Source organism: Colias croceus, chromosome 7, assembly GCF_905220415.1.
Source record: "Colias croceus chromosome 7, ilColCroc2.1".
In the NCBI taxonomy this organism is placed as follows: Eukaryota; Metazoa; Arthropoda; class Insecta; order Lepidoptera; family Pieridae; genus Colias; species Colias croceus.
The window spans coordinates 1,727,279-1,741,924 of NC_059543.1; the positions used below are offsets into that span (position 1 = coordinate 1,727,279).

At 33.8% G+C, this 14,646-nt stretch overlaps 1 protein-coding gene across 2 annotated transcripts in view; it reads left to right on the plus strand.

The window, feature by feature from the left end:
- The window catches only part of LOC123693049 (acetylcholine receptor subunit alpha-like), a 63,712-nt gene extending 54,782 nt beyond the window's left edge, over positions 1 to 8,930 (plus strand). For both annotated transcript variants that reach the window (XM_045637957.1, XM_045637958.1), the window contains exons 8-10: positions 6,198 to 6,392; positions 7,821 to 8,043; positions 8,306 to 8,930. In XM_045637957.1, coding sequence (XP_045493913.1) covers positions 6,198 to 6,392; positions 7,821 to 8,043; positions 8,306 to 8,500 — 613 coding nt within the window. In that variant the 3' untranslated portion in view covers positions 8,501 to 8,930. The remainder of the gene's footprint in view (positions 1 to 6,197; positions 6,393 to 7,820; positions 8,044 to 8,305) is intronic.
- The last annotated feature ends 5,716 nt before the right edge of the window (positions 8,931 to 14,646 follow it).

Sequence of the window (14,646 nt, forward strand, 5' to 3'; positions counted from 1 at the left end):
TAAACCGGAACATTAAGACGTTTTCTCGGTAACATGAATAACGTATCCTGAAACCAAAGCACTGAATGAGTGTATCATAAAATTATACTTAAATGCTACATAATTCCACGAATTACGGTTTTTGCTTACGCTACAAGTTGAAGAATTCCCAGTAATATATTAACATTCCCCTCTGGCGTGTTAATCACGTTAGCTGCGAGATATACAGCTTTTAACAAATTCAATTTTCTTCCCGACGTCGGCTTTAGAAATTTTATCCATTTATGAAACGGGATGTTTTAAATTTTTATTGAAGAGAGAATATCTGATATTTGAATCTATTGAATCGGCTTTCTATTCTAATTAACTGGTTGCTTAATTACGCGTAAATTAAGTCGATTTAGCATCTAAATGTTTTACATCAGTCTCTGTTATAGTCATTTCTTTGGTCACTAATAAAGCCTAGAAGTAGGTATGTTTCAAAACCAATGTTTTCTCATTTTTATGCTTCTTAATATAACAATGATATTCATTCATGTATTTTGGATATTATAAATATTATTTTCACGTATAGTCACATTCCTGTTTTGTGTAAACCTTGTAGTAAACACGATTCAGTTTGTTAATCATAAATGTACCAAATAATCATATTTACAACATGAATATAGTTTGCTACCAGATGGAACTGTAGATAAATGTCAAACTTCACTTGGCTGACGTTAATGAGACCGCACATTTGCCTCCAGTCGGTTTCAGGAATCAAATAATCTATATTCCCCGCTTGCCACTGAAGGATTCTGATTCATTTTACTTGATTATACTCAATAGAGCGTATTCATGAAATTTGGCTTTTCAAATATTTTCTAATAAAGCTGACGTCCGCGTTTTGATGGAACCCTCTTTAATTCTTTTTCCGCAATAAGTTCCAAAGATGGTCCAACATTTTAGTCCCTATAACATTTTAGTTCAATTGTATAGATATATCAACGTAAATATTTAACGTGCCACACGGTTTCCTTTCTTTATTTTCATAAAATTAAATCTTAAATCTATAGTAGTTGTAAGATTTCATTATAAGCATAGGCTAATAGTCTAGCCTGGCTAATCGGCAGAATTAATTTACCAGTAAGTCACAGAATGTTTTTAAAAAACCTAATAACTGAACACAAAACAAAACACATAAATCAAAACCTCAGCATACTTGCTTATCATACAATAAAGGGTAAATAAACAGTGTCAACAACAGTTCAATTAAGCGGTCAAAGCCTCACAAGCCTTTCCTAATTGCTTCACCACTTCTGTAATTAGAGATCCTGCCTACATGCCGATACGGTCGAAGTGAATTATTAAATCTATACTAATATTATAAAGCTGAAGAGTTTGTTTGTTTGAACGCGCTAATCTCGGAAACTACTGGTCCGATTTAAAAAATTCTGTCAGTGTTCGATAGCCCATTTATCGAGGAAGGCTTTAGGCCATATATCATCACGCTAAGTCCAACAGGAGCGGAGCAATGCGGGTGAAACCGCGGAGAACAGCTAGTCTGTACTAATATTATAAAGTTGAAAAGTTTGTTTGTTTGTTTGAACGCGCTAATCTCGGGAACTACTGGTCAGATTTGAAAAATTCTTTCGGCGTTAGATAGCCCATTTATCGAGGAAGGCTATAGGCTATATATCATCTCGCTAAGACCAACAGGAGCGGAGCAGTTCGGGTGAAACCGCGGAGCACAGCTAGTTTAATATGTTTGTACACACGTACCGTAATTATTCGTTACAGAACGTGAGGTTTGGTGTTCTGTGGGTATTTCTGTATTTTGTTTGTTGTTGGTTTGTTATTTCGTATGAGGGAAGTTTATAAGAGGGTAGGCGTTAAAGTGGAATCTCTCGAATAACATACATTAATTTTATCTCTTAAATATATATTCGCTTCCGTTTATAACAATTTCCCTGAGAAAAAGCTTTACTTTTTGTAATTTTCTTGACATTACTTACAAAACCCTAAATCAATACACGTACTGTTACCTAAATTAAGCAAGTATTTGAACATGTGCAATCAATTTTCCCACTACACATATAAAACCTAATTAATCAGATCACATCGACAAGGGGCGGTAATGGATGGCCCTCTCCCTTACAAATTATAGACTGTGTTCTATCTTAGTTTTGCCAACTACAACTTTATCTTAAAGATGTTTTCTTTTTGTTTTACTACAAAACATACTTATACTAATATACTAATATATAAAGCTGAAGAGTTTGTTTGAACGCTTTAATTTCAGGATCCACTGGTCCGATTTGAATAATTACTTCGATGTTCTAACAGCCCATAGGTAGCCCATTTATCGAGAATGGCTATGATAGGCTATATTCTCACGCTAAGACCAACAGAAGCGGAGCAATGCGGGTAAATCCAGTTGTATATTTACTCGTTCCTGAATACACTACAGATTGAAGATAAAATAATCAGTTAAGTTTCACGATTATCTATATTTACATAATCCAATTCCATTTGAAAACGCGATGATCGGAGGCCATTATTCAAGTAGTTACGCCGTGCTTGCGGTTTCGATGCTCTGATGCTTATCTAAATAGCTCTCAGAGTGCCCAGATCGGGGATAGATTATTGCTAACCGCAATTAATATACCATTTACCTGCACTAGTTTGGTTTGATTGAATAACGAACTGACACTGCGTGGTTAATTAAAAGTGTATGGGGGAATGGTTAACTGGATTTTACATTATAAAATTATTTTACTATTATATTATAAAATTCCCACTCACTTCTCTTTTTTAATTTTTCCCACCAATTTTTTACATTTAATTATTTTTTCATTACGGCAGATTATTAAGAACTTGAGTACAGTTAAGTCAGGTCGTCGTTATCGTCAATCATATTTACTATCTTACTAGGCATTTGATAATACCACCCGGCAACCAATGCATGACAGAATTACCGACAAACAATTAATGTATTTTCTAATTAAACAAGGCAGTATTTGCATCAGCTCTATCTTGTCTTTATAAAATATAATTAAGTGTCGCTGTCAATTTAGTTAACGGACGTTTTGGGGGAGATAAATGGATGTAGATAAGTGCCATCTCGGTTCGTTCCTTCTCACTGATTAGGCTTGTCACCAGGCCCGGTGGCCAATGCTGTTGACGAATATATTTTGCATTTGTTGTTGTTTATAGTACTAACAAATACCACGCAATAACATTTTATACAGAAGCAAGGATTCTCACTCCCTGCATGTTTGGATGACCTGAAATCAAATCAAGCGCGTTGTATTGGTTTTTGTGCAAGCGTTTGTAAATTTATTTATTAAATTGCAATATTTAAAAGCTGATCGTATGGAAACTTGTGTCGCATTGTCGCGTAGCACTTCTACGAATTAAGCTCTACGCGGGCTCTACGTCAAAGCTCTTGGCCTCCGACACGAGTTTGCTATTATTTGCTATCTAAAATTATACCACAAGCACACTTTATGCTCCACTCTAGTGTGATAACATTGGGTCTTAGTGATATATAGCTGAAGGCTCGGGGCATATATGATATAGGACATAACTCTGACCTTTCTCGCTGCAATCGTGTCCAAATCCCTAATCTCTTAAGATGTGTATTTATGTTGGAGCTTATAGCATTAGGAGAACGTCTTAAATATTAATATGTTTAATAGTATAGGCATATCCCCAATTTTGTGATGCTAATCATAAATTAGAACATAATAATGTTTTGTTCAGGCTAAGGCACTCGCCACTTATAATTCTATTCTGCAGTGTGCCTTCAACAAATCTGAACTTCGTAAAATCGATAAATGATGCGGGAATAAATTCCCGCAAAGGGGAATACCTCTTTATCGTATAAAACGATTCATTTTAAATAGTTAGCAGTTGGTACGATGTTAAAACCTGTTTTGTTGTTAGGTACTATATTTATCTTACTTTTATAATGAAATTTAAATTATTATATTTTAAAGACAAGATTTATGAACTTATGAGTTATGCTTAGCTTCAGAATAAAGGTAAAGAAAAATCAATGTTCTCGTTTTTGTTTGTTAAACATCGAATATTTTTATTTCATCAAATTTTATATATTTTTCCCACTCCTAATTATCTCAAATTGAGTTATCCCACCTAAGCACGCAGCCTTATCACAAGTGCTCTTACTGTATCAAGTGCTGTGAAAAATATACCTCCTTTGGATATCATCGTAATAAGTCTTGCGTAAATAAGGATACCTCGATCCATAATGTATTATATTTGTGACTTGAGCCTTATAAGTTATATACTATTTCAAGAATATATTATCTTCTGAGAGATATAGGAAATGTTATGATGTTTTATTATATATAAAATTAATTACAATCTACAACCATAATGTACTTACCTACGTATAGTGTATTAGTTGCTTTTTATCTTATTCCATAACGTAATAGTGCAACGAACGTGCACTATTATTACGTTATGTATGTGTAAGTTTATGCATGATTTGTTATAAGATATTCTGTGGTATTATTATTATTTGTGACGCGTTAATCGTTAAATAACAGATTAGGTTAGGCTGCGTTTTCACCAGAGATGCGCGATTATTCCTTGTTGTGCTATAAAAAAATATAGTGGTTTCCACCAAAGCAGTTCCATGAAAATGTGTAGTGTAAAAATGCGTTGGGAAGCTGTGTAATGTGTCAACGTACGGTTTAGTGCTATTAGTACGTAGATACGCAACCTCGCACATCTCTAGTGCAAAATCAGCTTTAGTGGCATGTTTTATTTACGAAATATGCTAAAGCCGGCTACTCAGGTACGGTCTACCTTACGCAGTATTACCCACCTTCCGCAGTACTTCTAAAATATTGGGATTGCACCTTAATTGGTTCCTTAATTGTCATGTGTGTAAGCAAGCAGGGCCAACTTAGAGAACAGCTGAAATTGTTCTAACCGTCGTGCAACCGAGATTGTTCCAATATTTCCCCTGCGGCAAGTACGTGAGTAGCTGGCTTTATCTGTCATCATCTGTCTATCATACTTTCTTAGGGCGGCGGTACACGGACCGCTTCAAGCAGTTGAGACCGACCGCTTGAAGCCGCGACCGCGCGGTGAACTATAGGCATTCATTCACCGCCGTACACGTGACGGCTCGAGCCGTCGCGACCGCTTCAAGCCGTCAACTGCATGACGAAATTCCACCGTGCCGTTGACGGCTCGTGAGGGGTCGTGAGGCATACACTGACTGCTCGAGCCGTTGACTGCGCTATAGCCGTCGACGGCTCGCTCTTCCCCTGAAAATCAATGACTTGACTAGTCAAAAAAATCAACCGCTCGAGCGGTTGGTAGCGACGGCTCGAGCGGTCAACAACCGACGGCTCGAGCAGTTGACGCCGACCGTTAACGGCTGAGCGACGTACACGGACAGCCGTTGACTGCTCGAGCTGTCGCTACAAATCGCGCAGTTGACGGCTTGAAGCGGTCAGGGGCCTTAGCCAAACGGCAAAACGCCAAGGAATAGAATACGCTATCGATAGAAATTGACATAAGCGTATGATGTTTTGCATAAGGATTCGGTCACCCTACCAACGACAACGACGACCACGAACAAAATTTTCATCCAGTCGCAATTAAATAAAATAGTGCAAAACACAATTAAAAATGAAATTTAAGAATTTCCTGTCGTATTGGTGTTTGGAAAAAAAAATTTTGAGATCAATGGATAAACAAACAGGTTTTTCATAGAAACGGTGGCTCCTAGAAAAAAATGTATTTAACCTTTTTTATAGATAATTAGATTATATACAATTTTGGTTCAGGTGATTGTATGATAATCTTACCGTCTCGGCGAAAATCGCAAAAAACCCTATTTCTTTTTATTAATTTACCTCGAATTTTTTTATTCCTGAGTACCAGAATGACGGGAGATTTTAATATTGATTTTGAACAAATTTCGGCAAGATTGGAACTTCGGTCGTGGTCGTCTGCGTCGTTGGTAGTGTGATCGAACCATTACCAAAATGTCATGAGCTTATGTCAATAATTAGCGTTAGCAGTTTCTATTCCATGGCGTTACGTACGTTTGTCTAAGGCCCCAGGACGGCTCGAGCAGTCCGTGTACGGCCGTGAATGAATGTCTACAGTTCACGGTCGTGGCGTCAAGCCGTCGGTCTCAACTGCTTGAAGCGGTCCGTATATGGCCGCTCTACACATACTACTACACTACACAGATCGCGTTTCACAACATGCGGGGTAGTGGTCCGGTGCGGGGGCACAGCCCGCCCGCTGTACCCGTACCGGCTGGCAGCGGCGGACGACGACTGCAGCGCGCCGGGCGCGTGGCCGCCGCCCGCCACGCCTCTGCGCCCGCTCACACGCACGCCCAGCAAGGAGGACCTCACGCACACCACCTATGTGCACTCGGGGTAAGATTTAGTAGATAAAATGATCATTATGCACGTCTAAATTGACGTTATGTTTTATAGAAATTGCTATTTTTATCTTTACTTTTTAAGGTAAATATAGTCGTTCGTAGGGTAAATATATCTAAAGCTGTATAAATTGATAAACTATAAATATACTCGCTTTTAGCAGAATAAACATTACGAAACTAGAGTTATGTAATGTGAAATAAACTTCATGAAACTTGTAACTCTGTACTTGTAAAACTAATCTTATTAAAAATTAAAAGTTCGTATCTAATGTTATAGTTGTATACGTAGTATATTATTATTAGTCTGTGGTTATAGCCTATAAGGTTTCTAGGATCTAAAAAAGTGTGTCATAGTTTTACAGACAATTCTACCGATTTTCAGGCAATTTTCATATACTTGAATTTCCAAAGTAAAACATTTTACAGTATATCTCGTTTGTTTTATTACTTTTTAAGTTTCAGCAAAATAATTCATAACATTCATAAATTTCAATATAAAAATGAAATACCTACTACACCCCGTTACCTTCTATGTTCAAGCCATATATTTTGAAGTTTGTCGTGTCATGTATGAACTTTATGACCTGGCGTAGAGTGCTCTTGTTTATCATAATATCGTGCTCTAACTTACTTGTCTTGCACAATAAACTCTGGAATATACATGTTTTTATTTTAAGCAAGTTCTTTTTGTATAGATAGAATCAATCATATGATAATTTATATTTAATGCCGGCAATATTTGACTCTAGAAATGTGTGAAAATTTCACTTAGAAGAAAACTATAGTAGTGTACTTCTTGTACAAATGTACATAAAAATGATAGAACCAGAAGTTTATGATAATTAATTTTAAATGAACTCCTAGTAAATAAATAATAAAAATAATAAATAGTAATAATATTGTAGCATGTGAAATACCTATATAGTTATAAACATTACTAGTCAGAGAATTTGAACTACTTACTGCTAAAGTTCTTATTTCGCATTATTAGAGCAAATGTTGCCACTTTACTTGTTACCCGTCAAAGTATTTCCAATTGTCTATGAATTACTACAAATACTAGTCCGACGCCGATCGTGTCAAATGGGTCTTCAATTAAAGTCGCTTGGAACGGCTTGTCACATGAATTGGACATGCGACGGACGTTGAATTATGTATTGACTCACAATTGCAATTCTTTAAGAACTTTCTTGGAATATTGGCTTTCTTAATTTGTTGTGGCCTTCGGCTTATTTGTTTTTTAAATTGATTTTTTTTGTATAAATTTAATAATCATTTATCTCTACAAAGCGAACTCTCAATATATTAGTTACTATTTAATAACTACTCCATATCAACTACTAAATAAATACACATTTCAAAGATCATTAACATATTTATTTCTTAAACACTTCACTATATAATAACATTATTACAACAGCATAAGCGACAGCAACCGTTTCGGCGGTAGCTGCGTAGTGCACGGGTCCACTGAGGGCGGAGCCCTAGGGCCGCAGATCGCCTCGCCGGACGATGAGGCGCTCAGCCCTGTGCCTGATCCACCTGGGTTCAGTCATTCTGCTTGTCCTCCAGAAGTACATAAGACGTGCTTCTGTGTGCGGTTTATAGCGGACCATACCAGGATGCTAGAGGATTCTACTAAGGTGCGCCTTGTGGGGGAGTAGAAATAGGTTTTTGATAAATCTTTGAAATTAACGAATGTGTCTATAATGTATTCCTATGTTTTACGTTCAGTTTTTTGGGATATACTTGTCAAAATATACTTTAATATTATTTTCACACCAAGGTTATTTATTATTATCTACCTCCATACTTTAATTACAATCCAAAAATACTATCTCATTCCCACCCACCCATTCAAACTAAATGTCAAAAACTAATTCTAATATTATATTCCCTGCACAGGTAAAAGAAGACTGGAAGTACGTAGCCATGGTGCTAGACCGTCTATTCCTATGGATATTCACACTAGCAGTACTAGTTGGTACGGCTGGTATAATTTTACAAGCGCCAACTCTATACGATGACCGCGTGCCCATAGACAAACACTTCAACCAGATCGCCACATCCACGCTTGTGAGATGCCCACCGCCGAATTAGTCATGACCATAGACAACCGGCTATAGACTATAGACCAGGAACTATAGACAATGGAATATAGACGACAGACCAGAGACGATTGGAGAGATGGAGAAGGATTTACGTAATATTGCGTCATGAGTGTTCCATATTCAATAAAAATAATATCACCAATAACAGAAGAATTTTGAATGTTAAACCTTCGTATGTAATAAAATCTGATAACAAGATAATATTTTCCAATTTATGTGTCTGTTTCTTTCTAATCGAAACTTTGAATGCAGAACATTGATCAACATACTAGTATAATTTGCATGATAATATGATGAAGTACAGACTATAGGTAGTATTTTTGTCCATCAACGAATAATAAATTTAAAAATATTGTTTTATTAATTAAAATTAATTTTTAGCACTAAAAAAATATTACAATTTTTATTTCTTAACACTAGCTGATATTTTTTTAATCTGTGTAACTATTTCATATAAAAAGTTATGGCCATGTATAAAAAAAAAAAAAACAAGAGACCACATTTGAAAAAAGAAAAAAAGTAATTTTCGTCATTAGCGCGCGCCCGTCCCTTCACAACGTGTTCTATTCCACGACATTCTCGAACCTTCTAGAATAATCTTATTGTCTATTCTGCACTTGGCTAGATGGTAGTTGATAGGTTTTACTGTATAAAATAAATTTTCTAAATAAAATGAATCTGTTGGTTTATTTACTCGAGACTAGTTTATTTATAAGACCGTTTGTGGGCTGGACTTTTAAACATTAGATATCTGAGTAGAAGGTTCTGGTAAACGTTACAATTTTTTATTTGAAAAGTCATTTCGTATCTGTTTTACTCATTTAAAAATAACTTAGTTTTAGGGTTTAGTTTATTTAAGTTTTCATCACTATTACTTTCTAAACAAAATGTCTCTAAACTAAGATTAAACTTATGTAACAAAAATCGAGTAATCTTCGTTATTTAATAAACTTACTATAATTAATACTAGTCTTTTCTATCTTTCTAACAATATAGACAACTTATTGAAGTATACAATATAGTAGTAGTTCAGGATACATCGCCCATTTTTGCAAGTGACTACTATCAAGCTGATTTTCCGTTTGTAGCTTTATTTTGATGAGACACCGAATAATTTCGTGTACGAAACTCTCGATTGTGGTAGCTAACAGAGATAACAAGGATAAAATTTTTTGATTTGATGGTTCTCAAATATTTATTACGCAATTTGTAGGACAATATGTCTGTTGAATTATATAAACATTAACTAAGTGAAAACAAAAAAATCAGCTTGTTAGTAATCATTTATGATGACCTCGTTATCGATACACTTTGGAAAGGGGGACTCTTTGAACAAACCATAGATTTTGTAGGACAAATATTTTTTCGAATAATTTAGGTAAGTAATTATCTTGAGATTGAACAAAAAAAAAATTCAGTTAGTAATAAATATTTGAGAACCATCAAATCAAAAATTTTTATCCTTGTTATCTCTGTTAGCTACCACAATCGAGACTTTCGTACACGAAATTATTGGGCGTCTCATCAAAATAAAGCTACAAACGGAAAATTAGCTTGATAGTAGTCACTTGCAAAAATGGGCGATGTATCCTGAACTATAGTAATTCTTCGTAATCCTAAACTAATTAGCTATAACTATTTCTATTACAAATTTCAATTAGTAGATCTCTTCTATCTATAAATCTGTCGCAGAATAGAACATGTGATTCGATTTTATTATGAAATAAGAGTAACTCCATTATTGTCCCCTTTCTATAATATACAAGGAAAAGCTTACGGATAGTTATTTTGTTTTTGGCGACAAATATCAAAATACAACAATCAGTAAGTAAAACTTTTACACTATAGAAATGGGGCGAAGCGACCATTAAGATCAAAAGATCTTGAAAATGAATAATGCTTATGATTATAAGTACAATATACATAAGTGATGATTGCTCAATTTTGAACATCGAGTCTAGTTAATATCCACTAGGCTCATGTTATTGTTGTAACAGAATCGATTTTGTTATTATAAAACGCTTATGAATTTTGAAAATGTCTTCGCTGTAATGTTTCTGAAAGTCGTTATGTAATTGGTAAATTTAGAAAATAAATATTGAAATTTGAATATTCGTCTCTCAAAGTAGAAGTAAAGAAAAAATAAAACATTAAAAAATCTAAAGATATTTTATTTGTTGCCATATCGGACTGATTTAAGTGCCAAAAATAGGGAAGACATTTTCAAGATTTTTTTGTAAATAATTTGTATAAAATATACAATTATTTAAGTTAAATAAAACGCGAATTAAATATCTGAATAAATATAACATGTACAAAATATTAAACCGAACGAATAACAACGCATACTAAACGCTTTTTGTGTTTGAATGTGTATAATTTTAAAATGCACGCGTAGTGTATAATTAGATATAGAATTATTATACATAGTTAGGTAATTATATTGGTGCATAGCTTAGAGTCCGATAGGTGCTTGAATATTAATGAAAGAATATTATATACATGCAAAATTTGAATCGTAAAAATTAAATGTTATTCACCCATCCATGTAAAAAATTATCTGCATATGTTTGAAAAATTGCAATACATTATACAATACTTAGAAGAAAATTAATCAAATTAATATGAAATTATTAGTTAAGTGTATCAATTGTAATTTATACAGTTCTTGATGTTTTGTGAAAATGTTACCATGAATTATTATTGTGTTGTTGTAAGGCTGGGATCTGTCATTATTATACAAGCAACAAAGGAAGGGATATTGTATTCAGAAGCACGTTGGACTGCCGACAGTAGAATAGTAGCTCAATTGTAGACAATTTGTAATGTACCCGATTTATATTGTTAATAAAACCGTTATAACATAGATTTGTGGCTCTTTTATTTATTATTCCCGCTGAAACACCTATTGTTCATAAAATTATGTTTTTATCTATCATATTTCCATAACTAGTCCTAGTATCAAACTATAGTAGTTATTGCATAGAATAAATACAATAATTTTGCTATCTAATGAGTGTGAGTGTGAATCGCATGAGTGTGACATTGTCATGGGAAGATCGAATATAGTGTGTGCGCTTATTTTTCTAAAACACGCGAGCGAAGCCGCGGGCTGAAAGCTAGTAATATTATATACAATAAATACTCCAAGCATTAAAAACATATACTATAATCTTTGGTTTTATTGTTTATACACGTGTAGGTAATAATAATTATTGTGCAACAACTTCAAAAATTGAATATTTTGGGGTTCATATCAAATATATCGGATGTTCCGTGAGATTCCTTGAAAAATGTATCCATCAATTGTTCGTTTCGTTGACTGTCTCTTATTATACTCATTGCTTGATCTATAGTCTGTTTGTGGCTTTCTTTACCGCTGGTTCCTGGATCAAAAAATGGTGAAAATTTATCGAAATTATCGTTATCACTAAAAAGTGCTCCCGATGCTATCTGTTTCGGTTTAGTATCTTCGTAACTTTTGTCTCGAATATTCCTTGCTACGTCTCTAAAATTAGTAGGGAAATCATTGAACGCAGTTTGCTGGTCTCTTATAGCCTCAAATTGTTCTTTAGCTTCATTATATGTGTCGTGTGTCTCATTTTCTGTATTCTTTTCGTTATTTTCTTCGTGTTTTTCATGGTCAAGGACTGTTTGTATTGGTATTTCAATATTAGGTTCAGGATTTTTACTTTCCGTCTCTCTTTTTGTCCACAAGGACGGTTCCAAATTATTCAATTCAGCGTTAACATTTTTCGAAATGCTGTTCAATTCTTGCCGCAATATGTTGCTCACTTTGGTCAACTGCGCAGTTTCATCCTTTAAGACTTTCGATATGCTATCCATTTTCCGTTGACTCACTTGATTGTCTAGAACGTGTGACAATGTTTTATTTACTCTGTCTATTGACGAATGTAGTAGATTTGGTGCTTCTCCGAATGTTTGTTCCTCGAGTGCATCTCTTGTTCTCAGGAAATTTTCTAAGGGGTCATCGTCTCTCGTTTCTATAGGGGGCAGAGGCCCGTCTCGACACCGATGGCCGTACACGGACTTGGTTTTTATCAAGCCATTGAGCGTAAGCACATGTTCTACGGCGGATATAGTACAATGTACTGTGTCTGTGACGTCGTACACTACGTCACTGAGTAACTTTCCGAAGCCGTGTTGGACGGAACTCATCGCGCCTTGGAGCTCGTCGTAGAATGAACATGATACCTGAAACTTTTCGTAAAGACCGATTAGGGTTAGCTCTTAAAATATATTGTAAAGCAATTTTAACTTCTGGAAAATCTTATGTACATAAGTATCATTCTTGATAAAAGTTATAGAAATTCTGGTTCCCTTACGTTAACTACTGACTGTGGAGTATAGTCATTAGTCATAGTATATTGATTATTTAGATAAATGATCAAACCAATAATTTCTAAAGGGAATCGAACCCAGTTTTTTAAGTTAACTCTTATTTACCTTTACTTAGCGGTTGTATGACAAGAAATTTAATATAGAGCAGATATTAAAAATTAAATTTACGATAGTTAATGATTAATAATCGAATTAATTATTAAATAACACTCACCGGCACAACAGTGAAAAAAACCACGAAACAAATAACTTTCATGTTGAAATATATATTTTTAATTACGTACTCTATCTTTGGCAACTAAATATGAATTAAACAGTAATTATTCCATGAAATTACAATACTACATCAGAGCACACGCGTTACGGGCCACCTGTGCAAACATTACTACGCCACTCAAAACTAAGTAAATTAAACGCTAAAATTCATGTGTAAATAAAATAAAACCACTTTGTAATAGCAAAATTCATTTATTCAAACCCAATATCGTATCACAAATATTAAACTATTCTAAAACATGAAAATATAAACATTTGTTGTAATCACGTTAGACTCTTTACGGTAAATACACTTAGTCTAAAAATAATCCGAAATTGCGACAATATATTTATATAGCGTAAAGAATATTACACGTTTTAAACCTTACATTTTGTACCTTATTGCAATTTAAATAAGAGCGCAATTTGTAGCCGCTTTAAAAATCCAATCTATTATTTTGAAACATACATCTTTTTAAAATCAATACCTAACTATAAGTTAAACACTTTTTTTACAAATACCAGTACAGTTTATAAAATTTGTTATCTTTTAAACGATTTTTGGAACATTTGAATTTTAAAAGCGGCCAATTCAGGCTTAATTTGATCTAACTTTCATAAGAAAAAGCATAGCAAGATATAACATACAATTGATTCTATTTATGAAGATTTGATTTTAATCGAAGGGCAACTTTTACACTGACAAATCATTATGGAATAAATTTTTGTCACAAAGAAAGTTTCCACTTTAGTTTTTGTTAGTAACAATTTGACTCTTTAGCTAGTGCAAACGCAGCTTTACATTTCAAGGAGTATGCAAAAGTTTATTAATTTCATTTTGAATTGACGCAAACGAACATTCACTCATTTCTTATCATTTTCAAATACAAACTTAGTAATTTAAAGTATTGACCTAGAATTTTAAACATTTGTATAATTATTGTCCAATCATGATCCGTGAAGTTCTAATAATATCAAAATATATTGCAATACAATTTTTTGTACACAAATAAGGTAGGTGTACCTACTGTTTTAGTTCACATTTTTTATTAAAATTTTGTCTTAAATTTTCATTAGGCTTTTGTTTAATATTAAAAAGTTACTTCTACCTTCTACCGAATATTCTGAGCAGTTAGTAACATTATAGATCAAATCGTGTTTAGCTGCAAATTCTTATTACACATAAATACAATAAAGTAAATAAAATATAAAAAATTCATCTTTTCAAATTATATATTTTAACTTTACAAGAACGAATAAAATATAAGTATTGTATACATTTAAAATATACGAAAATAACACACGAAGTAAGGTGACATTTATTTCCGCTTACTCAGCTGCAGCTTCCAGAAAATTCCATAAAATTTGGCACTGTTTGAGCATCGTATATTTTCGATTACAACCTTATTATTCATTTTTAACTGAGTTTATTTCAAATCTACATACGGCTTAATATATACGCTCGTTTTCAAATATAAAAAAATCGAAAGCAAGTGTAACTATAGATATAAAATTATT